At 44.1% G+C, this 26,269-nt stretch overlaps 1 protein-coding gene across 2 annotated transcripts in view; it reads right to left on the bottom strand.

Moving 5' to 3' along the window:
• Window positions 1–26,269, bottom strand: part of LOC137564139 (dihydropyrimidinase-related protein 3) — a 261,025-nt gene that overhangs the window by 11,505 nt on the left and 223,251 nt on the right. For both annotated transcript variants that reach the window (XM_068277573.1, XM_068277574.1), the window contains exons 8-12: window positions 24,941–25,061; window positions 21,820–21,976; window positions 17,538–17,679; window positions 15,254–15,424; window positions 1,904–2,083 (exon numbers count right to left, since the gene is read on the bottom strand). In XM_068277573.1, the coding sequence (XP_068133674.1) occupies window positions 1,904–2,083; window positions 15,254–15,424; window positions 17,538–17,679; window positions 21,820–21,976; window positions 24,941–25,061 (771 nt within the window). The remainder of the gene's footprint in view (window positions 1–1,903; window positions 2,084–15,253; window positions 15,425–17,537; window positions 17,680–21,819; window positions 21,977–24,940; window positions 25,062–26,269) is intronic.

Below are 26,269 nucleotides of genomic sequence, written 5' to 3'. Positions count from 1 at the left end.
TGCAAAAATTGTGGTAGTATCTGTAGCACAGGGATAAGGCTCAGCACCTCTGTTACCTTGGGGGAAAAAAAAATCAAATACTTACTCAAGCGGAGGGAAGCGTCAGGATCCTCCAGAGGCTTCATTGGCGGCCCTGGCTTACTGCACAGGCATGGCCATGCTCACACAGGTGCAGTATGCTAATGTTTAAAGAGGAGCTTGGTTGTGTGCTTAGAATCGGACAAGAGCTTGTCAGATGCCTTTGGTGGGTCCGGGCTCTGTGAAGGTGAACCAGAGGACGGTGTAGGGGAGCTTTTACAGGATCCAGAGGCTTCCCTCTTCCTAGGTAAGTATTTGACCGAGGTACGCCTCAAGTGCACTTTAAATAGTCATAAAAAACTATGAACAACCATGACAAGTCAAAGTAAATCATCCTCAAATATTGTTTAATAAAATGGTGTAAGAAAGAAAGTGTACAAGATCCCTACAACACACACAAAATAACATATTTAGTGACATAACTACAAATAATGGTACCTCCCGGCAAAACACTTTGATGAGGCCTGTCACACCCCTTTCCCCATCTCCCCTGGCGACCCCCTAGGAGTCATACAAAAATGTAATCATCATGATCCCCCACCAATAACAAATGTAGTTCTAACACCTGATAAGAGGTATAGACCCTAGTATCAGAGGGAGGGTGGGTAAGTGATTGGTACCAATGACAGCTCTGGGCTGCTTGCCCCATAATTATGCCACTGTAAGGGCTCAGACACACTACAAGCGCTTTTCTGAGCGCTTTTTAGCCAATAGCGCTTTCTGAGGGCTTTTTAAAAAATGTTCCCAGAAATTATTTAGTTACATAGTAACATAGTTATTTGGGTTGAAAAAAGACATACGTCCATGAAGTTCAACCAGAGAACAAAGTACAACACCAGCCTGCATCTTCACATATCCCTGTTGATCCAGAGGAAGGCGAAAAACCCTTACAAGGCATGGTCCAATTAGCCCCAAAAGGGAAAAAATTCCTTCCCGATAAAAATCCCTGGATTAAAAAAAAAAACTCTCAGAAAAGCTCTTATAGTGTGTCTGAGCTGTCCTAAACATTAGTGTCCAGTTCTAACCCAGTAGCTCTACTAGCTAAATACATTCCCACAAACTAAAAACCACTTCTGCTTTCACCGAACAACGACCGGCACTACCATCTGAAGTTGCTTTTAGCTTTCATTTCATTGTTACTTGCAGCAATGTAACATTGGAGTAAAAGAGCAAAAAGCAGCTTCCTATGATGGTACTGGTCATTCTTCAGTGAAGGCATTATTACAAAATAAGTTTGTGCAAGAATAAATTAATTTACTAAGTGCTATAGTGGGCATACCCTTATCAGGCACCCTAACTCCTTATTGTTAAGGTGAACCTCCGGACTAAAAATCGACTCAGCAGCACTGAAAAGGCCTGGTGTTTCTTTAACAGTATCACAGCATCAGAACTTTGTTTCGCTTATCCAAGCCTCATTTTTAGCTGCACAGAAGAAAACTGCCCGGGCTTTTTTCCCCTGATGCTGTGCAAAGCATGATGGGATTTCTGATGTTGTTGCTCTCGTTCTGCTGTTTTGGTGCAATTTTTTTTTTTTACATTTTGAATTTGACATTTGAAGCCTAGCGTGTGCAGCTGGGAGGGGTTATCAGGACAAAGGACAGTTGGAACTGTGTCTCCTGCTCCTTGTCACCTCCTTTCAACCAAAAAGATGGCTGCCCCCATGACAAAGATGGCAGCCCCCATGAATCACAAACATTTGCCTGTTCTTTTAAAAAATTATATTACCTATCTATTCTAATTAACATAACTAATGTAACTTAATGACAGTATGTTTGTTTAGACTCAAGTTCCCCTTTAAGCATGTTTATACTTCATTAAGTCTCACCTTAGTCCTGGCTTTGATCCTCTTGTACACGTAGTCAGGGAATGGGCTACAAGAGATAAAGCGCCCAGTTCCCTGGGTCACATGAAGAGTTCCATCCTCAAACATGATTTTGCCTTGACAGATGACCACAAGGGGCGCTCCTCGCAGCTCCATGCCTTCAAAGATATTGTATTCTGCAGCCTAAAATACATACAATGAATAAGATTGGTTTATGTTCACCGCTGTCCACAAGGCCTGGTCAATACTGGGCTGATTTGTAGATTTCAAAAGGAAAATCGAGAGAGCATAATAGTGTACTGTTAGGGTTATGTAAATTTAGAGTTTATTTGCATAAAATAATATCCACAAACACAGGCTATCGCTAAGGCAACCACTGTATAGACGAGTGGGAGGTTTAAATCTGACCCCACTCAGGTTAAGAAGTCACTCTCTGTAGAATGAAAGAAACGGAGACACCCCTACACTAAGGGTGGACAAACTTTGCAACAGTAGTAACAAAACAGAGGTACCAAAATGGATAATATGCACTAAAACAGTTTAAAAAGGGAGGCAGTGGTGGGCTTACCTTCCCATAGATAACTCGGTTTTGTCAATTTCAGGTAAAAATAAAAACTTTATTATACATGTTCTTCTAAAAAAATTAGCATATTGTGATAAAGTTCATTATTTTCTGTAATGTACTGATAAACATTAGACTTTCATATATTTTAGATTCATTACACACAACTGAAGTAGTTCAAGCCTTTTGGACCACTGAGCAACAGTACAGTGCTGCTTCTCTGTAGCCCAGGTCAGGCGCTTCTGCTGCTGTTTCTGGTTCCAAAGTGGGTTCATGCTTCCATCTGCTGAAAAGCTTTATGGAGATGAAGATTTCATTTTTCAGCACGACCTGGCACCTGCTCACAGTGCCAAAACCACTGGTAAATGGTTTACTGACCATGGTATTACTGTGCTCAATTGGCCTGCCAACTCTCCTGACCTGAACCCCATAGAGAATCTGTGGGATATTGTGAAGAGAGAGTTGAGACACGCAAGACCCAACACTCTGGATGAGCTTAAAGTGGACCCAAATTAAAAATACAAGATTTCAGAAATAAAATCTATTTTCTAAATTATAATAATACATAGCAGCCTTTTTTTTTTTTTTTTTTTTTTTTTTTCAGAGTTTCACAGTTTTATTAGAGTATAGAAGCACATACTGTAGACAACTCTCTTCACAGTGTATGTACCACTTTCTGAAGTCAATGACAAGTGCCTTTCTCTATAGTCAGCAGAGCCACGTGGTATAATAGTTCAGTATCGCTAGAACTGGAAGAATGTCTTTAATTCCTGTGACCAACTGGAAGGTAAATTAGCATGCTCGTGGATCTCCCATAGAGCTTTAAAGTCCTTCTGTTCAATGCGCAGGAGCTCACTGATAGCAGCCTTTTTTCAGCTGCATGATGACAAATATAAAATATTTTACATTTATTGGAGGAACCCCTCCCTTCCTTTCAAATTGCCGGGATTTTTCAGGCAAACTGGTGGAGTAGATGGTGTCCAGCAATGGAGGAATTGCTAATGGCTGCCCCCAGTATAACCCTAGCTATGAAAAGAGAAGAGTGAAAAGCATGCACTGAAATGCTCATAGGTTTGAAGGAGTGTTTACTTATCTTTGTATGTGTCAGAGTGGTGCAACTAAATATTTTTAATTAAAAAAATGTTTGGTTTGGGTCCGCTTTAAGGCCGCTATCGAAGCATCCTGGGCCTCCATAACACCTGTGCAGTGCCACAGGCTGATTGCCTCCATGCCACGCCGCATAGAAGCAGTCATTTCTGCAAAAGGATTCCCGACCAAGTATTGAGTGCATAACTGAACATAATTATTTGAAGGTTGACTTTTTTTGTTTTAAAAACAATTTTCTTTTATTGGTCGAATGAAATATGCTAATTTTTTGAGATAGGAAATTTGGGTTTTCATGAGCTGTATGCCAAAATCATCAATATTAAAACAATAAAAGGCTTGAACTACTTCAGTTGTGTGTAATGAATCTAAAATATATGAGAGTCTAATGTTTATCAGTACATTACAGAAAATAATGAACTTTATCACAATATGCAAATTTTTTTAGAAGATCCTGTATACTCTAAAGTGCAATGAGTTTCGCAGGTATGACCAGCTCCATCAGGCAGAATAAGGAGTAACGAGAATGAGCTATGAGCGCTTGGCTGTATTGGAGCTAGTTATAGTTACTCCTTAACGTTCAATTAATGTCTCTCCTCATTAACACCGGCGTACCTGCCGGGGATACGACCCCCTCAGCCGCAGGGGGGGCCCGGGGCTGCTCTGGGGCCCGCTCACTGTGCGCGGGGGGAGCGCTGCTCTGGACCCCCCAGCAAGGTGCTCAACTAGCCGCAGCGTCTAATAGACGCTGCGCCAGTTCATTCCCCGCAGCCCCGCTCCAGCAGCCTGCATAGTCTCCGGCAGGCAGAGCAGGGCTACGGCAAGATGGCCGCCGAAGAAGCCCTACACTGGAGACTATTTGTGTCTCTAGTACAGGGTTTCGGCAGCCATCTTGCCGTAGCCCTGCACTCTGCCTGTCAGCGCGGGAGATGTGCTGCAGGAGGACTCGGGGAGCTGCGAGCCAGATGCCGGGAGAGGAGAAGACTTCTGTCAGGTAAGTGAACTGTTTATTTTCACAGGTGCATTTTTTTTCTAGTGTCTGCTGCCTACATTGTGATTTTCAGGTGTCTGCTGCACACATTATGATTTTCTGGTGTCTGCTGCCTACATTGTGATTTTCAGGTGTCTGCTGCCCACATTACGATTTTCTGGTCACTGCTGCCCACATTGCGATTTTCTGGTGACTGCTGCCCACATGAGGATTTTCTGGTGTCTGCTGCCCACATTACGATTTTCTGGTTACTGCTGCCCACATTGCGATTTTCTGGTGTCTGCTGCCCACATTGCGATTTTCTGGTCACTGCTGCCCACATTGCGATTTTCTGGTGTCTGCTGCCCACATTACGATTTTCAGGTGTCTGCTGCCCACATTACGATTTTCTGGTACCTGCTGCCCACATTACGATTTTCAGGTGTCTGCTGCCCACATTATGATTTTCTGGTGTCTGCTGCCCACATCGCGATTTTCTGGTGTCTGCTGCCCACATTACGATTTTCTGGTGTCTGCTGCCCACATTGCGATTTTCAGGTGTCTGCTGCCCACATTACGATTTTCTGGTCACTGCTGCCCACATTGTGATTTTCAGGTGTCTGCTGCCCACATTACGATTTTCAGGTGTCTGCTGCCCACATTACGATTTTCAGGTGTCTGCTGCCCACATTACGATTTTCAGGTGTCTGCTGCCCACATTGCGATTTTCTGGTGACTGCTGCCCACATTGCGATTTTCTGGTGACTGCTGCCCACATTGCGATTTTCTGGTGTATGCTGCCCACATTAGGATTTTCTGGTGACTGCTGCCCACATTGCGATTTTTCTGGTGACTGCTGCCCACATAAGGATTTTCTGGTGACTGCTGCCCACATTAGGATTTTCTGGTGTGTGCTGCCCACATTAGGATTTTCTGGTGACTGACTGCTGCCCACATTAGGATTTTCTGGTGACTGCTGCCCACATTACGATATTCTGGTGACTGCTGCCCACATTAGGATTTTCTGGTGACTGATGCCCACATGGCGATTTTCTGGTGACTGCTGCCCACATTGCGATTTTCTGGTGAACTCTGCCCACATTACGATTTTCTGGCCCACATTACGATTTTCTGGTGAACACTGCCCACGTTACGATTGTCTGGTGAATGCTGTCCACGTTACGATTTTCTGGTGAACGCTGCCCACATTACGATTGTCTGGTGAATGCTGTCCACGTTACAATTTTCTGGTGACTGCTGCTCACGTTACGATTTTCTGGTGACTGGTGCCCACATTACGATTTTCTGGTGAACTCTGCCCACATTACGATTTTCTGGTGAACTCTGCCCACATTACGATTTTCTGGTGAACTCTGCCCACATTATGATTTTCTAAAGGCCCACATTACGATTTACTGGTGAAATACAATAGCTAGATTACCAGAGAAAGTGGTGTGCTTTCTCCTCCTATAATTACATATTTATTGAGACCAGAAGGTATAACAGGTCAGGAGACCGGCACCGGCTGCATGTAGACACTACATGTTGTGCTAAACCTAATCGTAATGGGGCAGCGTTTCACTGTAAATTATTTGTAAAGTGGGCAGCATTTTACCAGACAATCGTAATGTGGGCCAGAAAATCGTAATGTGGGCAGAGTTCACCAGAAAATCGTAATGTGGGCAGAGTTCACCAGAAAATCGTAATGTGGGCAGAGTTCACCAGAAAATCGTAATGTGGGCAGAGTTCACCAGAAAATCGTAATGTGGGCCTTTAGAAAATCATAATGTGGGCAGAGTTCACCAGAAAATCGTAATGTGGGCAGAGTTCACCAGAAAATCGTAATGTGGGCAGAGTTCACCAGAAAATCGTAATGTAGGCAGCGTTAACCAGAAAATCGTAACGTGGACAGCATTCACCAGACAATCGTAACGTAGGTAGGGTTCACCAGAAAATCGTAATGTGGGCCAGAAAATCGTAATGTGGGCAGCGTTCACCAGAAAATCATAATGTGGGCAGCGTTAACCAGAAAATCGTAACGTGGACAGCATTCACCAGACAATCGTAACGTGGGCAGTGTTCACCAGAAAATCGTAATGTGGGCCAGAAAATCGTAATGTGGGCAGCGTTCACCAGAAAATTGCAATGTGGGCAGCAGACACCAGAAAATCGAAATGTGGGCAGCAGTCACCAGAAAATCGAAATGTGGGCAGCAGTTACCAGAAAATCGCAATGTGGGCAGCAGACACCAGAAAATCGCAATGTGGGCAGCAGTTACCAGAATATCGCAATGTGGGCAGCAGGCACCAGAATATCGCAATGTGGGCAGCAGGCACCAGAATATCGCAATGTGGGCAGCAGACACCAGAAAATCACAATGTGGGCAGCAGGCACCAGAATATTGCAATGTGGGCAGCAGGCACCAGAATATCGCAATGTGGGCAGCAGACACCAGAATATTGCAATGTGGGCAGCAGGCACCAGAATATCGCAATGTGGGCAGCATACACCAGAATATCGCAATGTGGGCAGCAGTTACCAGAATATTGCAATGTGGGCAGCAGGCACCAGAATATCGCAATGTGGGCAGCAGGCACCAGAATATCGCAATGTGGGCAGCATACACCAGAATATCGCAATGTGGGCAGCAGTTACCAGAATATTGCAATGTGGGCAGCAGGCACCAGAATATCGCAATGTGGGCAGCAGGCACCAGAATATCGCAATGTGGGCAGCAGGCACCAGAATATCGCAATGTGGGCAGCAGGCACTAGAATATCGCAATGTGGGCAGCAGACACCAGAAAATTGCAATGTGGGCAGCAGGCACCAGAATATTGCAATGTGGGCAGCAGGCACCAGAATATCGCAATGTGGGCAGCAGACACCAGAATATTGCAATGTGGGCAGCAGGCACCAGAATATCGCAATGTGGGCAGCAGTTACCAGAATATCGCAATGTGGGCAGCAGGCACCAGAAAAAAAAAATGCCCCTGTAAAAAAAAAAAAAAACAATTCCCTTACCTGTCAGGAGTCTCTCCCGGCCTCTGGTGCACAGCTCCTCCAGCGACGATGCTCCTGTTCACTGCAGCACATCTCCCGCGCTGAGTCTGACAGGCAGAGTGCTGGGCTACGGCAAGATGGCGCCCGAAACCCTGTACTGGAGACACAAATAGTCTCCAGTGCAGGGCTTCTTCGGCGGCCATCTTGCCGTAGCCCTGCTCTGCCTGCCGGAGGAATATGCAGGCTGCCAGAGCGGGGCTGCGGGGAATGAACTGGCGCAGCGTTTATTAGACGCTGCGGCCAGTTGAGCACCTTGCTGGGGGGTACAGAATCGGGCAGGCGGCAGCGCTCCCCCCGCGCACAGTGAGCGGGCCCCTGAGCGGCCCCGGGCCCCCCTGCGGCTGAGGGGGTCGCATCCCCGGTAGGTACGCCGGTGGTACTAGAGATGTTTTGTAAAGAGGAATGGTCCAACCTTCAAGATGAATCCAGGCTCTCATTGGAACCTACAGGAAACGTTAAGAGGCTGTAATTTCTGCAAAAGGAGGATCTACCAAATATTGATTTCAGTTCTTTTTTGTGGTGCCCAAATTTATGCACCTGCCTAATTTTGTTTAAACAATTATTGCACGCTTTATGTAAATCCAATAAACTTCATTTCACTTCTCAAATATCACTGTGTGTGTCTCCTATATGATATATTTAACTGACATTTTTTATCACAACAACCAACGATTTATATATTGAAAATCCTGACGATTAACAAGGTTGCCCAAACTTTCGCACCCCACTGTATCATAAATAGAAATAACTAATTATTTTATAATAATAAAGTTTAACTTTAAAGAACACTCAACAGACAATGTAATGAAATAAGCAGATGTTAATATAAGCATACAAAGCCTATAAAATACTCGAAAAATATGTAAATTTATTAGAACTAGGATAATGCTAATAATATTACTCTATTTCCTCTGTATTTTATTATAGATGGAAGGTTTTCTGGCCCACAAACTGTGGAAAAAAAAGATCACAATGAAATTCTTTTATACCTTCCTGCTTATTATGTCATATAAAAATACTGTCCAATAATGAGGTGTTGGCCTATTCACATTTATACTTTTATTATCTGGCCCTGTCACTGTTGGCTTCATCCTCTTTGCTGGCCTATTCCAAGGCATGTAGTCATCCTGTTAGCTGAGCATTGATATAGGGCAGGCCAACTATCCTCTGTCAGCAGTCTATGAGACCACATCCTGTGATAAAGGGGAAACATTAGGGCAGTGGTTCTCAGATACAGATGCCATAGTGTAGGCAGAGAGCTATAGGTGCTCCAGTATAGATAGCCAGGTACAGGTGGTGCCCCAGTGTAGGTAGCAAGCTATAGGTTCCGCAGAATAGATAAACCAGGTGCAGGTGGTGCCCCAGAATAGATTAGCCAGGTGCAGGTTGTGCCCCAGAATAGATTAGCCAGGTACACGTGGTGCCCCAGAATAGATTAGCCAGGTACACGTGGTGCCCCAGAATAGATTAGCCAGGTGCAGGTGGTGCCCCAGAATAGATTAGCCAGGTGCAGGTTTTACCCCAGAATAGATTAGCCAGGTGCAGGTTGTGCCCCAGAATAGATTAGCCAGGTGCAGGTTTTACCCCAGAATAGATTAGCCAGGTGCAGGTTGTGCCCCAGAATAGATTAGCCAGGTGCAGGTTTTACCCCAGAATAGATTAGCCAGGTGCAGGTTGTGCCCCAGAATAGATTAGCCAGGTGCAGTTATTACCCCAGAATAGATTAGCCAGGTGCAGGTATTACCCCAGAATAGATTAGCCAGGTGCAGTTTGTGCCCCAGAATAGATTAGCCAGGTGCAGTTATTACCCCAGAATAGATTAGCCAGGTGCAGGTTGTGCCCCAGAATAGATTAGCCAGGTGCAGGTTTTACCCCAGAATAGATTAGCCAGGTGCAGGTTGTGCCCCAGAATAGATTAGCCAGGTGCAGTTATTACCCCAGAATAGATTAGCCAGGTGCAGGTATTACCCCAGAATAGATTAGCCAGGTGCAGTTTGTGCCCCAGAATAGATTAGCCAGGTGCAGTTATTACCCCAGAATAGATTAGCCAGGTGCAGGTATTACCCCAGAATAGATTAGCCAGGTGCAGTTTGTACCCCAGAATAGATTAGACAGGTGAAGGTGGTCCGCGGACTCCTGGTGGTACATTGGCAGCTGTTAGGGGGTCCCCCTGGGGCCACAGACCAAATGGCGGATCTCGCCCCCAGGAGAGAGTCAGTGTCAGGCAGAGAAGGCTCGGAGGCACCAGCGCAGCAACTTACTTAGCCCCGTTCCTGCGTGGACTCCTATCGCCGGGCTCTCCTCCTGTTCGGGCTCTCCCTGTCGCCGCCTCGCGTCCTGTTGCCATGGTTACCCGGCAGCCTCATATGACGTCAGTGAGTCGCTGCCGAAAGTAACCATAGCGAGAAGACGCAGCGAGAGGAGGAGAGCCCGGCAACAGGAGTAGAGCCCAGCGAGAGGAGTCTGCGTGGGAACGGGGCTACGTAAGATTATACTGGGGCACCACCTGTACCTGACTATTCTGGGGCACCACCTGCACCTGACTATTCTGTGGCACCACCTTCACCTGGCTAATCTATTCTGGGGCACAACCTGCACCTGGCTAATTATTCTGCGGCACCTCTAGCTTACTACCTACACTGGGGCACCACTTGTACCTGGCTATCTATACTGGAGCACCTATAGCTCTCTGCCTACACTATGGCATCCGTACCTGGCTAGCTATACTAGGGCACATATAGCTTGCTACCTATACTGGGGGCACCTGTACCTTGCTAGCCTATACAGTGGGCACCTATGGCTGGATACCTATACTGGGGGCACCTATGCCTTGCTACCTATTCTGGGGAATCTATACCTGGATACCTATATGGGGGGCACCTATACCTAGCTAGAACAGGGGGTCAAGAGGTGACACAGGGGGACCTAGAGGGGGGCAAAAGAGGCAAAGGGGGAACAGAGGGGAGAAAATAGGCACGGGGGAACACAGGTGACACAGAGGGGTCAAAAGAGGCACAGGGAGAACAGAGATAATACGGGGAGATGAGGTGACACAGAGGGAGACAAATGAGGCACAAACTGAGGTGACACAGAGGGGGACAAAAGAGGCATAGGGAGAACAGAGGGGGACAAAAGAGAATGGATTCGGGTTAAAAATGGGCACAGCCTTATCTCATTTGTTAACCAGGGACTACCTGTATTTCATTAGTATTTGGCTCCACCCACATGTAATGGCCATGCCCACTTTTTTCGCCGTGGCGCTTTCTATGGTAGGGGGTACATTTGCCTAGGGATAACTCACAAAGGGGTACATGTGCTAAAAAGGTCGAGAACCACTGCATTAGGGAAATAGAAGTTCTGTTGTAGCTAGTAGTACTAGTAGTTTAGTAAAAGTGTACCCTGAATTTATTCCAGTACTACAAAGACATGTAGCTATTTGGGAATGTTTTAGGCAGGGAACACACTTGACTGTTTTCGTGCGCGTTTTCTGCACAGAAAAACTGAGAACTCATGTTAATCAATGGGCTAGTCCACACGTAATATGTTGTTCGCGCGCAGAAAAAAAACATGACATTCTGCATCCTGATTCTGCACATTTTGTCAGTTTTCTCTATCAATTACATCAGCTGCTGTGAAAAAACGTGTGCGTTTTCCCGCATAGAAACACACTTGGTGAGCAGAAAAAGTATGCAGGAAAACGCGCGAAGAAAACTGAAAGACAAGTGTGTTCCCTGTGCTTTGCGAGTTACAAGTAAGGCTTAATTCTAAAAGACCAAAACTCACTAGGCCTGACCATAGTTAAAATACGGTATATTTAAAGCAAGTTTAAAAAAAAAAAACCCAAACAGATACTTACCTAAGGAAAGGGAAGACTCTGGGTCCTAATGAGCCTTCCTGTTCCTGTCACAGTCCTCGCTTTCTAGCGCAGGATCACTGGTTCTATTCTCCCGCTGTGAGAGGCTTCGGAAGTCTTTGGGAGCCGCAGTGCTCCCGAAGACGGGTGGCTCTGTACTGCGCATGCGCGAGCATCTGAGACAGCATGCTCACGCATGTGCAGTACGGAGCGGCCCATCTTCGGGAGGGTTCGGGCTCCTGAAGACTTTCGAAGCCTCGGGCAGTGGCAGAGAGCAATCTCCGACTGATTAGTCAGAGACTGCTAACGGTGGAGCCAACGCAGGAACGACGGGACCAGGAGAGGAATGGGAAGTCTCTATAGGACCCAGACCTTTCCCTCTCCTTAGGCGAATATCAGTTTATTTTTTTTATTTTGCTTCAGAATTCCTATACTATATTTTCTAAGGTTTTGCCTCCTCCCTCCTAACCCTAAAGTTGCAAACACATGAACTATAACTGACAATATTGATCTGGACCCGATCACTAAGGTAACATTTCCTGTTGCACCCCTAGAACCGACCCACGTCTACTGTTTAATGCATAAGGGAAGAGGGACACGGGCATGGCCCATGATAGACTGGCTTCTGGTGGGCAGTGTAAGAAAGGGAACAATGCAGTTGTTTGTTGCCATCGTTTAATGATCTTCCATCCTAGATGGTATTGGTATTGGAAGCCAGCTGTAAACATGCTAGTTTCTTGGCCAAGATGGCCCTGAATGGCAACATTGGATGAATTCCCTCTTGCAAGTGTATAAGGTTAAAAATGTACAAGACTCAACTTGTGACATGATGAGATAAACATGTGTTTGCACAGTGCAAAACATTAATAACCAGGCTGTTTTCATATAGAATAGAAAAAGGTCAATAGTCCATGTATTTTATCTCATCAGTTTATTTTCACCTCCGAATCACTTTAAGGAGGCCCTCATCCTCTCCCCCATTAAACTTCCTGAGACCCCCAAAGCTCTAGCAATGATGTCACAGATAGATGGATGATGGCTCGACCGATTGATATGGGGGCAGGATTGATCAACTGATGGCTCTGCCAATGGGCATGGTCATTCACATATTCAATATTTAAAGAGACACTGAAGTCTCTTTTTTACCTTATTTTCTTATAAAGTCCACTTCAGTGTTAAATTCTAAGCGGATTTGTCGGCATTCCCGCAGCAGAATAAGCAATTTATTTCCTAGAAATAGCCCAGCAAAGTTCCTGGTAGAGGCAGAGTTATACGCAGTAGCTCTGCCTCCTCTCCAGTCAATCTCCGCAGATCTCCACCTCTCCCTGCCCCTCTCAGTCTTCTTTTACTGAGAGGTGTGGAGAGAGGTGGAAATCGGCAGAGATTGACTGGATAGGAGGCAGAGCTACTGCACAAAGCTCTGCTTCCCCCAGGCAGCAAAATCTGTGACCTAAAAAGTCTTGGAACTTTGCAGGTCTATTTCTGGGCAATAAATCACCCGTTCTGCCATGGGAATGCAGCAAATCTGCTTAGAATTTAATGCTGAAGAGGACTTCATAAGAAAATAAGGTTTTAAAAAAAAAGACTTTAGTGTCTCTTTAAATGGACAAAAGACAAAAGCAATATTTACATGGCCAAAAGACTCCTTTGATGTAAAACAAGCTAGTAGCATGGACATATAACTTGTGTATTAAAGAGGAACTCCAGTGAAAATAATGCAATAAAAAAAGTGCTTCATTTTTACAATAATTATGTATAAAGGATTTAGTAAGTGTTTGCTCATTGTAAAATCTTTCCTCTCCCCGATTTACATTCTGACATTTATTACATGGTGACATTTTTACTGTGGGCAGGTTATATAGCTGCTGCTAGCTGTTTTGGCTGTTAGAGAGAGCTGTAAATTCCTGTCTGTGAACCTTGTTACATTGTAACAAAGTGCCAAAAGTACCGCGGTCCCAGAGCTTCTTGTGGGAGGGGTTTCAGCACAAAATCAGTCATACAGCGCCCCCTGACGGTCTGTTTGTGAAAAACAATATATTTCTCATGTAAAAGGGGGTATCAGCTACTGATTGGGATAAAGTTCAATTCTTGGTTGGAGTTTCTCTTTAACACTGTTAGATGGAAACTTTCTATTAAGGAAATGCTATAAGTTAGTGTGATGTCACAATGAGGAATGAATTGTTCTGCCACTTCCCCGCTATCACTCAATTCCAGGATGCTGACCCTGATAAGATTGGTTGTGCTCAAACACATGCTAGTGTGTGAGCACAACCAATCTTACGCTGACCACACACATGCAGATGTTAGTGCAATCCATTTGATTTATTGACTTTAAAGAGACTCTGTAACAAAATTCTCACCCTTATTTCTTTTATCCTATAAGTTCCTATACCTGTTCTAATGTGGTCTGGATTACTGCAGTCTTTTCTAGTTGCACGGTCTCTGTAATATATCTAATCTTCTTTTCTTGGTCAAGCTTTGTCACCCAGGGAGAAATGTGCTGCCTCTGTTGTGATAGGGAGAAGTTATGCACGACCCTCCACACCCCCCTCTGCTCTCCTGTGTGCTGTATGTATGAGTCACAGGCAAGGTCTCTGCTCACAGCCAGCCTGTCTGAGGCTCACAGAGCTGTGACCTTGTGAAAAGCTGTAAGTGCAGAAAGATCAGTTCAAAGCCCAGACAAACAGCTAAGGCAACACTGGGAGTAACATTCCAGCAGTCAATTCAGGCTTGAGAGGAGCCACTGCAAACAGGCGCCTGCTCTGATAATGTATTTCCTGTTTGGCGGCCACCTTCATTGTTTACAAAAACAATAGATAAAACAGTGATTTTATCACCAAGAAAGCAGCGGGGAGCAGCGAAAATGTCACAGAGGGGGCGAGGAGAAGATAACAAACAGGCTGGAACGTTTATTTATGTAAGATTTTCACAGTACAGATTCTCTTTAAAACCTAACCTATTTAAAGTGGATCCGAGATGAAAAACGAACTATAACAAGTAACTGACGAATGAAGAAGACGGACTCCGGCACGCCAAAGCAAGAGGTAGTTTATTTAAGCACGGTTACATATGCAACGAGTACAAGCCGCCTGTGTCTAACAAGTAACTTGTCTATATATCTTATCTAAAGTTTAGATAGTTTACACAGCAAATCTAGCTGCAAACAGATTTAATAGAAAATGATTATTTCTTCCTGTGATACAATGACAGCAGCCATGTTGTTTGTAAACATTACACAAAGGCAGGCTTATCTGCACCATCAGCACTCAGACTGTGAAAAAAACCCAATCCTACCCTCTGCCTCTAAAATCAATGGCTAGTAACACCTCCTCCTCCCCCTGCCCAGACTGAGCTCCCATGAGCCCTTGCTACTGCCAAGGCTCTCTGAAAACCTGTGTGTGTGGTTTATTTTGTTTATAGGGAATTAGAGTATTAAAACAAAAACAAAAAAAGTATTTTGCTTGAGGAATGCCCTATAAACAATAGGAAAGGAACACAATTATGCAATGACTAAAAGTTCACCTCGGATCCACTTTAAGGTTTTAAAATGATTGCTTCTATGAGTTCAAAATTTACCATCCCTCCCATTCAGTAAAATGATTGCTTCCGATTGGTAACAATCACAATTAATCGACTGTTCTAACTTTTCCAATTGGATTTTGCATACAAGCAATAATTTTATCAAATCAAGAGTGCCATTAAACTATAGCGATGGAAACACGTGGCTACCATAGTCCTAGGCTTTCAGAATGTCAGTGACATTTAGAAACAGGGCATGTCTGCAGTACCTGGGCACACTTACTGATTGATGGCTTTTAGCGGACACAATTTTCACTGCGTCGGGATCCCAGATGATCAGATCACTGTCTGAGCTAACAGCTATTCTGCCTTTCCTGGGGTACAGGTTGAAGATCTTGGCTGCATTAGTGCTAGTGACAGCAACAAACTGGTTTTCGTCCATTTTGCCTGTGGCCTAAAGGAAGTTAAAAAAAAAAAAAAAAAAAAAAGGATTAATTTTTCAAATGAAATGCCTGTTTTCAGTGACATCTGTGGAAAGATGCAACTAATAATCCAGTGTACGTACATAAAAAAGATAGTCATACAATATTACATTTTGTAATACAATGCTTTTCATCGTTTTTAATGCCGTGACTGATAAGTACAACATCGTGTTTAACACATTAAATAAATAAAACAAAGGTGCTAAAAAAGGACACAATTTCTTTGACATTATGTGCGGCACATATAAATTAGAATAAACACAGTTGATAGAATTTAAAAAATGTAAAAACAGTTTAAAGAGAACCCGAGGTGTGTTTTAAAGAATGTTATCTGCATACAGAGGCTGGATCTGCCTATACAGCCCAGCCTCTGTTGCTATCCCAAACCCCACTAAGGTCCCCCTGCACTCTGCAATCCCTCATAAATCACAGCCATGCTGTGAGGCTGTGTTTACATCTGTAGTGTCAGTCTCAGCTGCTCCCCCGCCTCCTGCATAGCTCCGGTCCCTGCCCCCGTCCCTTCCCTCCAATCAGCAGGAAGGGAAGGGATGCAGGCGGGGACTGGAGTTCTGCAGGAGGCGAGGAGAGCAGCAGACTGACACTATAGAGATAAACACAGCCAGCTCTGACAAGCTGTTTGTCAGCAGCGTGGCTGTGATTTATGAGGGATTGCAGAGTGCAGGGGGACCTTAGTGGGGTTTGGGATAGCAACAGAGGCTGGGCTGTATAGGCAGATCCAGCCTCTGTATGCAGATAATATTCTTCAAACCCACCTCGGGTTCTCTTTAAGTTAATATTAAAACTGGATGTGAATTCATTCAATACTGGTGCAACCTAATGAGGGTCTCCAGATGAGGAAAGTATTAGACAACATAAGTGATTCTGGAGATAACCAGGGATTTATAAAATGTCTGCCATAAGTAGATGGTTTGTTTCTCAGCTTCACTAAAGGGTGTAGCTGTTCAGGTATACAGTAAGGGCCCGTTTGCACTAGCCACCATGCGCGGCTGCGAGACGCGCGGCAGTACTCCCGGGTCTGCGGGTACACAGACGAATCCCAGAAGCCGTGCCATGCACGGCTATGGGACTCTCTGCCTCCAGCACGAAAACTGATGGCAATGTCGGCCAAGTTGCTAGGGCAAGCAATTCGGCCAGCGGTGAAATTATTTCCTATGGCAGATTTTCCTGGAGCGATTTGCCTGCCAGGAAACTTTGCGGATTCGGCCCGGTTCCGCGCTAGTGGAAACGGGCCCTCAATGGTACGTAACACCATACCGTAGCCAGAGAGAGGTGAAAGGAAGCCTTTAGGTAAGTCTGCTCCAATGTTTGTCTGCTGCTGTGTATGTCCAGTTACTGGTAAACTCAAACTAGAACAGGACTACAACAACGGTCTTGGTTTGGTTTTCCCATGCATGAGACTAAAATCACTGTTTTAAACACAGTTTAGATGTGGTGTTCACAGTTCAGTGTGAAGGTGCTTACATCGAGCTAACCCCATTAGTACAGCTGTGTAATCCCTTTGATTAATCCTAGACATCCCTGACTGTCAAGAGCCGTCTCCCAGAGCTTGACCTGGAAGGAGATTCAAACGCCTGCACTTTCCTCCAGTGATGTAAATCTCCACCCACCTTGGTCTTACCACACAAGTGTATGGACCAGTGACTAGAAGGAGGTCAAGGATTATGTCACTGTGTGGGTGAGGATGGTAGGATTATGGTTCTACTTCTGGGTTGACTGCTCTGACAGTTGGGTTTGCCTCGGGATAGCATTGCTATTTTTAAGGATGGAAAAGCGATAATACGGATTGAGGGCATAGGTGCTCTTCTACATGGGGCCATATTCATTATACTACCTTAGATGGCACTCTAGGTACAGAAGTTCTTGCTATGAACGTATTCACACATTTCCCATCAATGTTCGTCCATCAGCTTAAGGCTGCAAATATGTGCCACCTAAGGGTAGATGATTTTCCTTTTTAATAAATCAAGGCCAGGTTTGCTGGATCACCAATGTTATTCACAACCTCAGTAAATCTGGACATGTCATCAGGTTCCTTGGTTTATAAAGGATCGTTGATTTTCTTACCACTGCCTTGTCCCAAATGACGGACATTCTTTCTTCAATACCATTTGTTCCTTCTGGAATTAAGGTGAAGTTATCCTTTCCAATGGCTTTCTGGGCTGTGCTGAATACAGTGTGAGCGCTGCCAGAAACTTGCAGGTCTCCACTACAAAGAAAACACAAATTACTGGTCTGATTGGTTTCACCCCATTAGAAATACAATAATAATAATTTTTTTATGGGTTTCATTTCCTCATAGCTTTACAGAAAATGCTCGAGGCACAAAATATTTACCTTGTCTTGTGAAGGTCCTCAGTTGTACAGCTTGTTTTTGTCTTTGTAGATACTCCTTCATGATGTAAAATATCCCTTATTAAGTCAACCCGAGGCAAAGCTCGGGTAAAAAAGTGCATACTTACCTAAGAAGATGGAAGCCTTTGGATCCTGTAGAGGACTTCCTGTGTTCTCCCTGCCACTGTTTGCCGGGACCCTGCGGAAGGTATGGCTGCACTCCTCTTCATGCATCAGCTCAGCCTTGCTGCACCCCTGCATGCAGCCCGCATCTGTGCAGTAGCTCCATACAAGCGCAGTCACTCCATTCAAGCGCAGTCACAGTATGGCCTTGCTTGTACATGAAGAGAAGCACCGCCCAGATCTTCATCTGTCAAGCTGTCTTGGATTTCTTTGGGGAGGGTCCACTAGTGGCAACAGAGGTCCAGAGGACAGAATGGGAAGCCTCTACAGGATCCAGAGGCTTCCTTCTTCTTAGGCAAGTATCTGTTTTTTGGTCAAAGGTTCGCCGCGGGTACACTTTAACCACTTCATTCTATATGGATGACTATAGTCATCCAGATAGAAGCTGCTGAAGTGTAACTGAATGTGTATCCGTGTCCAGTGTTGCGACAGGTGCGTGTGCATGCACGCCCCCGCCGCTCGTTCCTGACAGCATTTATGTGACTGTGATTGGTGAAGGGGAAAAAGTGTTCCCTGAGCCAATTGCAGTGCCTGGAATGAATGGACATGACCTCGATCAGGGGCCATTTCCATTCATAATAATGAAAGTAAAAAAGGGTAAAAAATAAATAAATTAACAATTCCTGGTAACCCAGGATAGTGTTTGTAGCGCCATCTAGTGGCAACAAAGTAAATTTACAGTCGCCATACGTTTTTAATAAAAAATGAATCCCAACCAAAGCCCCCCCCCCCCCCCCCCCCCCCCCGGTCACCAAGCAAACACTTAAAAAAAATTGTTGCCTTAGGGACTTAGCATTTTTTAATGTATGCTATGGAGGTATATTACTATTGTTTTAGTAAACAAGGGTTTGTAATTATTGGCCAGATTAAAAAAAAAATAAAAAAAACCTAAACAGAAAAAATACACCTTCATTTTTAAATAATATATTGTCGCCATACATTGTACTAGGAACATCATTTAAATGTTGTGATAGCCAGGACTAACAGGCAGATAAAATGTGTGGGTTTTATTTATAGTAGCATTGCTTATTTTAAAACTATAACTTTTTTATCTCGCTTTTCCCTATAAAATGCATAGAAAATTAAGTAATTACTAAAAACAAGTATGGCCCACTAAAAGCCTAATTTATGGTGAAAAAAACAAGATACAGATCATTCTGATGTGATAATCAGTGATAAAGTTATGGACAAATGAATGGGAGGAGCGCTGACCGGTGAAAGTAGCTCTTGGCAGTAAGGGTAAAATTGCCTGTGGGCTGAAGTGGTTAATTGGCCCAATCACTTTAAAAGCACCTAGTCAGGAGCACATATTTTGGCTACTTCCTGCTCTGAGAGATTCAGTCTGTGCCTGGCTGTTTAAAGTAGTGAGATGATGCAATCCAAACATCAGCAGTGCACCCATTTGTTCTGCTAATGTGCTTATGTTTTTATCATGCTATACTATTAGTTCAATTTATAAAGCACCAAAAGAAACTAAAAAAAGGAGAAGAAACATGGAGCTGTCCGAGGCAAACATTTAACAGAGAACAGTGTTAATCTGATTATGACATGAGGCAGATGTAGCATATGCCGCTTGTCATAGTGCAGCACATGCTGCTTGTCACACTGTGCAGGACAGATGTTTCATGCAAACGACCACCAGTTTTATGAAGAATCTACATTCTGAACACTTGAAGTATATGTGTTGAAATAATGAAATGCATCCAGTAGGTGGCAGAAGAACATCTAACATGCACAATATCCCTGACAGGCCAGTTGCTGCAGCTGCACTGCATCTACAACAAGGATAAACTCATACCAAGTGTCTGTTAATAAACATCAGCTTATGCTCGGTCTCTGAGGAACTGCATGTCTGTTTTCTCACTGCAAACATTGTTGTGTAATGACATGATTCATATCTCACCAGAGAGCTCCTTAATCCTGTTTAACCCAGAAGCCTCATGGCATAACGTTTGTACAGATTACGCTTCTGCCACAGCCTCAACTTCCAAGGCTTTACAGTACGTCTTTCCGAGGAAGGGGAGTTTTATGAAAGGAAGAATACTGTTTGTAAATATACTGTATGATTATATAAAGCAAAGCAAATCACATGGAAACATCCAGAGGCACATAACGTGTGCACCATTGTGTAGATCTGTTGGGCAAAGTTGCAGAGCAGGCTCAAGCTGAATTTCCAAACGTGACAACATGTACAAATGGACAGGGTACGTTTCTACTAGAAGCCTGCAAATTCGCATACATATGCGTTTTACATGCAAATTGGCATGTGCAAGCTCTAATTTTCTTAGAGGTTTTTTCGTCATTTGTTTCTATTGGCATAATACAAAAACATGCCCAAAAAACAACAACTGTTAAAACGGATGTGAAAATTGCATGTGGCATCAAGAAAAGTGTGGCACTGTTATGCAGATTTTCCCTGGATGCAAATTTTGCAACTAATGCAAACAAGCCCATTGAAATGCATTGCTATGCGAATTTGTGTGCAGCAAATCCACAGGAACTCACATCTAATGGAAACGGGCCTTGACAGCAGCTAGAACTTTTTATTTTAGTTTTACATTAGTAGGCAAGTGTTAGAAGATTTGTGAACTGCACATTACTGACAATTTCCCCACTATGAAGAGAACCTGTCACATCCTGTTTCTGGTAGCCTGATGAACAGCAATGTTTACCTCACAGATACTGGATAAATATCTCTTCACTTCCTGTTCTCTGTAACTCAGTCATTGGAACAGGAAGTGCAGAGAAAACTTTCACACTACAAACCAAACAATAAAAATCCTACTAAATTTTGTGTCCTTTCTCACTTTTCCCAAAATTAAAATAGAAACATTTGACTGTAGAAGTAATAAAAAGTAAACTGTGTAAAAATGAGTCCTTTCCTCAAAAATACACCTTGTCAATGAGTAGATAAAGTCTTCATCCATGATTCCCATTTGTGTCAGAAATGTTATTTCACTAAAACAAACCTAGATCCTACTTGATCATAAATAGCAGACCCGTTTTAATAGACATGGTTTTATTTAAAACAAATAGTGGATCAGTTTGATTATAGGGAACCTTGACTGTAAACAAAAAATGAGTTTTACTTACCTGGGGCATCCACCAGCCCCCTGCAGCCATCCTGTGCCCTCGCAGTCACTCATGGCTCCTCTGGTCCCCCGCTGCCAGCTAGTTTCGTTTTTTGCCGACTGGTAGTCGGCCGGCCGCCATGCGTACGTTTTTACGCATCCCTGCTGGTGCAGAAAGCTATTGCAGACATCAACAAGTACCTTTTTACGCATTACAACCGTAACTCGTAAAAATGTACTTGTTGATGTCTGCAATAGCTTTCTGCACTAGCAGGGATGCGTAAAAACGAAACGAAACTAGCTGGCAGCAGGGGACCAGAGGAGCCATGAGTGACTGCGAGGGCACAGGATGGCTGCAGGGGGCTGGTGGATGCCCCAGGTAAGTAAAACTCATTTTTTATTTACAGTTAAGGTTCCCTTTAAAACAAAAAAAGTACTGAAAACAGCACTGGAAACTATAACAATACTCTGAAAGAAGACCTAATGTCAGACAAAGAAAGCAACTAGGAGGGCTCAGAGCTTCATTCAGGCACATAAGTGGCACAATATCACACCTGAGGAAAAGGGGCATCATTGTCAAAAAAACGCATTGTCTTTTACTATGTTGATCAAATTTGCTACTCAATTTTAGTATGCATTATCCTCAGAGGTAAGCCAACACTTACGGTACCTCTCTTTAGACAGTTTTTACTATTTTTATATACATATTTAAAACATTTGTACAATGTCTACAGACTGACCCTAGTGATTACTTTACTTACCTAGCCAGAAGCGAGTTGATATAGTCTGGAGTGGTGGGATCAGGGCTGAGAGGTGGAGACGTCACAAAGGCAGCAGCTTTGGCCCAGTTCTTGCTCCAATAGTGTGTTCCGTCTATCCCCAAACTAGCTGTGATAGGTTCCCCAAACACAACATTGCCTGAAAACCAAGATGTGTTATAAATGTGCTAAATACATTTGAATTCCAACACAATAGTATTTTACTTTTTAATTGTGATTGTCATCTGTATGATCATAACAATCGTACTCCAGGATACGTGTGAACTGCATGACCAAAACATTTGGCTTGACCCATCAGATGGGAGTGGGACCACATATGCCTATAGCACTGATGTGAATAAGGGGACTATTGCTGTCCCTTACAGTATCTAGTTAATATCTGACAAATCTGACTAGTCCAACTCCTCAGTACTTAAAGAGACTCTGAAGCGAGAATAATTCTCGCTTCAGAGCTCATAGTTAGCAGGGGCATGTGTGCCCCTGCTAAACCGCCGCTATCGCGCCGCTAAACGGGGGTCCCTTCACCCCCAAATTCCCTCCAACCCCCCCCCCCCCCCCCGCAAGACTTGGTCGTGGATTTGGTCGTTCCTGGAGGCAAGGCTAACGGCTGCAGCCCTGCCTCCAGTCGCGTCTATCAGCGGCGCATCGCCGCCTCTCCCCCGCCCCTCTCAGTGAAGGAAGACTGAGAGGGGTGGGGGAGAGGTGGAGATACGCGCTGACAGACGCGCGTGGGGCAGGGCTGTGGCGGTTAGCCCTGCCCCAACCAGGAAGCGCTCCCCCGCTGCACCGAGGGGATTTGGGGGTGAAGGGACCCCCGTTAAGCCGCGGGATATCGGCGTTTTAGCAGGGGCACACATGCCCCTGCTATCTATGAGGTCTGAAGCGAGATTTATTCTCGCTTCAGACTCTCTTTAATGAATGGCAGCTGCTCAGTTCAACTGCCAAAATATTGTGCAAACAGATATGGAGACTGGCCAGCATCTTTGTATAGATCCTTTCTACGGAGTGCTTTTGTAAAGAAAAAAGGAAAAGGAAAAGCTGAGAATCCAAAACCTGTCAGATATTTACTAGTTACTGCAAGAAACATAGGAGAACAGTTATATGTAGCCCATTTTACTCTGGAAGAGATGTACCTTTTATATGTGTGTTTGCATTTATTTTAAATTTTACAATTTTTCACGACGGGGGTCCTTTAAGAGAACACTAAAGAAGCCCTGTTATAGCCACCTCATAGCTGTTGATTGAGTTCAGGTGCGTTTCAAAGCGTACCTTGTGGCATGTGACATGATGAGATAAACATAAACTCACATAGTACCATCCCTACTAAAAATGTATCAGAAGTCCATTTCTGTTCTCCAATTCAGCAAGATTTATCCACTTGCGGACCAGGTACGTTGAATCAACGTCCAGCAGATGGTGCTACTGCTCTGACCGGACGCTGTTTCAACGTCCGCGCTAACAAACCGTCCCAACGCGATTGTGCGCACCCGGAGGGGGAGATTAAGCTGTCATATGACAGCTGGCATCTCCCCCGAGTGATCAGCAGCCATCGCGTATGGCTGCTGATCACGTGATCACTACGATCGCCAGCGGATCGTAGTGATCACTTTGACAGCGGCGGCGGCGGCGGCGGCAGGGGGGAAAGAAGAGGATCCACTCACCTCCCTGCCTTTCCAGTGACGATTGGCGCCCCCCTCTGCTCTGGCCGGCATCTCTGCTCCGTCTGACATCAGTGCCGGGTCCCGGCTTGATGACGTCATCAAGCCGCGACCCGGACCTGAGCGTCATTTGGAGCGGAGATGCCGGCTGGAGAAGAGGTGGCTACTGCGACTCATCGCTGGAGCCTGGAAGGTGAGTAAAAGCTGCCAGCTACCGGGGGGACACCTGCCTCCATGAGGGACACCATATCCAGCCAGCCACAGAGGGGATCCAGCCGGTCCCGAAGTGGTTAAAATCTTGACTTGTTATCTATAAAAAAGAGCTTGTCAACAGCTTGTCAAATTCAATCTAGTTTCCTGAACAGTGAAAAGAAGCCAACACATATGGGAAACCGTGAGATAAGGATTCTCACTGTAGACGAGTGCAAAGGGTCATTGGGTCTGCATCCTTTTTAGCTAAACAAAGCACAGTGTGGATTCAAACCTGGCAGCAGTGACAATCTAAAGCAATCTTAAAAAAAATGTTACTGAAAATTAAAACTTGGGATTTTTTTTATACTACTAATGTTTTATCTATTTTCTGCACTACACATACAATTTATTATCTTATAAGTTTATTTTCACTTCACAGGAGCATAAATATACATACTCTGCTGCGGTAGCTCGCCTCGCATGTTCCCAACGCCACCTATTAGGATACTAATCGTGAATGGGAACAGGTGTTCCTAAAGTCAATTAAAGAGCCTGTAATCAATGATCACTGGCATCAGTGAGATGTCGGTGGTCATTAACAAAGTTAAAGTAAGCACATACACATTACTTCACAGTACACAATAATATAGTCTGGGGACATCTAGTGTCCAAAATGTAAAAATTACACCTTAAAATATTAAAATAAATAAAAAAAATAAATCTCCCAATAAATTAAAAAAAAATGCCATATAAAAAGTAAAGTAAAATAATTCTTAGCAAAAGGTACCACCCAAAGAAAGCCCAATTTGTGGCAAACAAAACAATGTATAGATCATTTAGGTATGATAACTAGGGATAAAGTTATTGGTGAATGAATGGGAGGAGTGCTGAAATGTGAAAATTGCTCTGGTCCATAAGGGAAACACAACCTGTAGTGGTCAAGTGGTTAATGTGCATCCCATTATTAGTATGAGGGTAGCATGGGTGTCAGAGTGGCCATAATAAGCCCTATCAGAAACATGTTGGAAATGAGGCCTTTTCTATTACTTTTTATGGTGCTCATTCACAGTGATGTAGCAGACTATAGCAATAACACGTCCTCCATGTTACCATGCTCCATTAAAACTGCAGAGGTGACACACTGCATGCCCCAGAGCAATGCATTTCCAGGCCACACATTAAAGCATGTAGTGCTTGTTTGAACATGTAAGTGTTGTGATAATATGACAGTACTATTACATGTGTGTGCTTACCTTTTTTCCTGGCTTGGGAGATGAGGTCTACAGAGCTCTTACTCATCACTTTGGTCACATAGAGTGGACAATTTGTTTGGCTGGCGATGGTAATGGCACGAAACACAGCTTCTGCTTCCAGCTACAACAATGAAAGACAAGGACTGATGAGTGATGAAGATCTCCTTTTGCCATGGAGGTATCATATAAACATCAAAATGACTCATCAGATACAAGGGATATAGACAGACATATGTATGGTAACAGCAGTTGTAAAGCATAGTCCCGCAACCATCTCTAGAAGCGGGAAATGCAGTGCCACATTTTGCATCCTTTGCCAATTACATTAGAAAGCTTTGTAGACATCTCAGGCCTCAGTCATGAAGTAGGGACAAAGAACCCTGAGCCAGCTGCAAAGCTTTAGGCTGAAATGTGCATCTGGGTTCGTGTACATGGGGAACACCATTACGTCAGTGAAGAGTAGGATGCAAGAACACAAACATAGTATTTCAAGGTACAGAAATGGTGCCCCAAGCTGTGATGCATCACACGCAAGACCCTCCAGTGAAGCAGGGCACAATGCCACACAATGCAATAGTGTGTCTTGGATAGAGTTCCCCCTACAAAGGAGAGAGGGGGAAATGAATACAAAGAATGGGGGTTGTGTTTCCTCATGGTATGAATGAAACATCCCGATTAAAGCGGATCCGAGATAAAAGACTACCTATAACAAGTAACTTGCTGTGTAAACTATCTAAACTTTAGATTAGATATATAGACAAATCTAGCTGCAAACAGATTTAATAGAATATGCTTATTTCTTCCTGTGATACAATGACAGCAGCCATGTTGTTTGTAAACATTACACAGAGGCAGGCTTATCTGTATCTTGAGCAAAAAAAAACCTAATCCCTCCTCCCCTCTGCCTCTGAAATCTCTGGCTAGTAATACCTCCCCCTCCTCCTGCTCAGACTGAGCTCCCATGAGCCCTTGCTACTGTCTGAAAGTGCCTTGGCTCTCTGAAAACCTGTGGGCGTGGCTTGTTTAGTTTATAGGGAATTAGAGAATTAAAACAAAAACAAAAGAGTATTTGGCTTGAGGAATGCCCTATAAACAATAGGAAAGGAACACAATTATGCAATGAGTAAAAGTTCATCTCCGATCCACTTTAAGTGTTTTCATGGACTATTTTTACACATAGCGGTTTAGCTGATTGAATTATATACATGCTATCTTTCTGTGTTTTTATGCAGGAAATAGGATAAAAATATAATGACCCTGGATTTGCACTTTGGATTGTATGTATGGGTAGCCCAATCATTGTGTATATTCTACTTATAACATGAATGG

Source organism: Hyperolius riggenbachi, chromosome 3 (assembly GCF_040937935.1).
Source record: "Hyperolius riggenbachi isolate aHypRig1 chromosome 3, aHypRig1.pri, whole genome shotgun sequence".
In the NCBI taxonomy this organism is placed as follows: domain Eukaryota; kingdom Metazoa; phylum Chordata; class Amphibia; order Anura; family Hyperoliidae; genus Hyperolius; species Hyperolius riggenbachi.
Note: the sequence above shows the minus strand (reverse complement) of the source record. Positions and strands in the feature narration are given on the sequence as shown.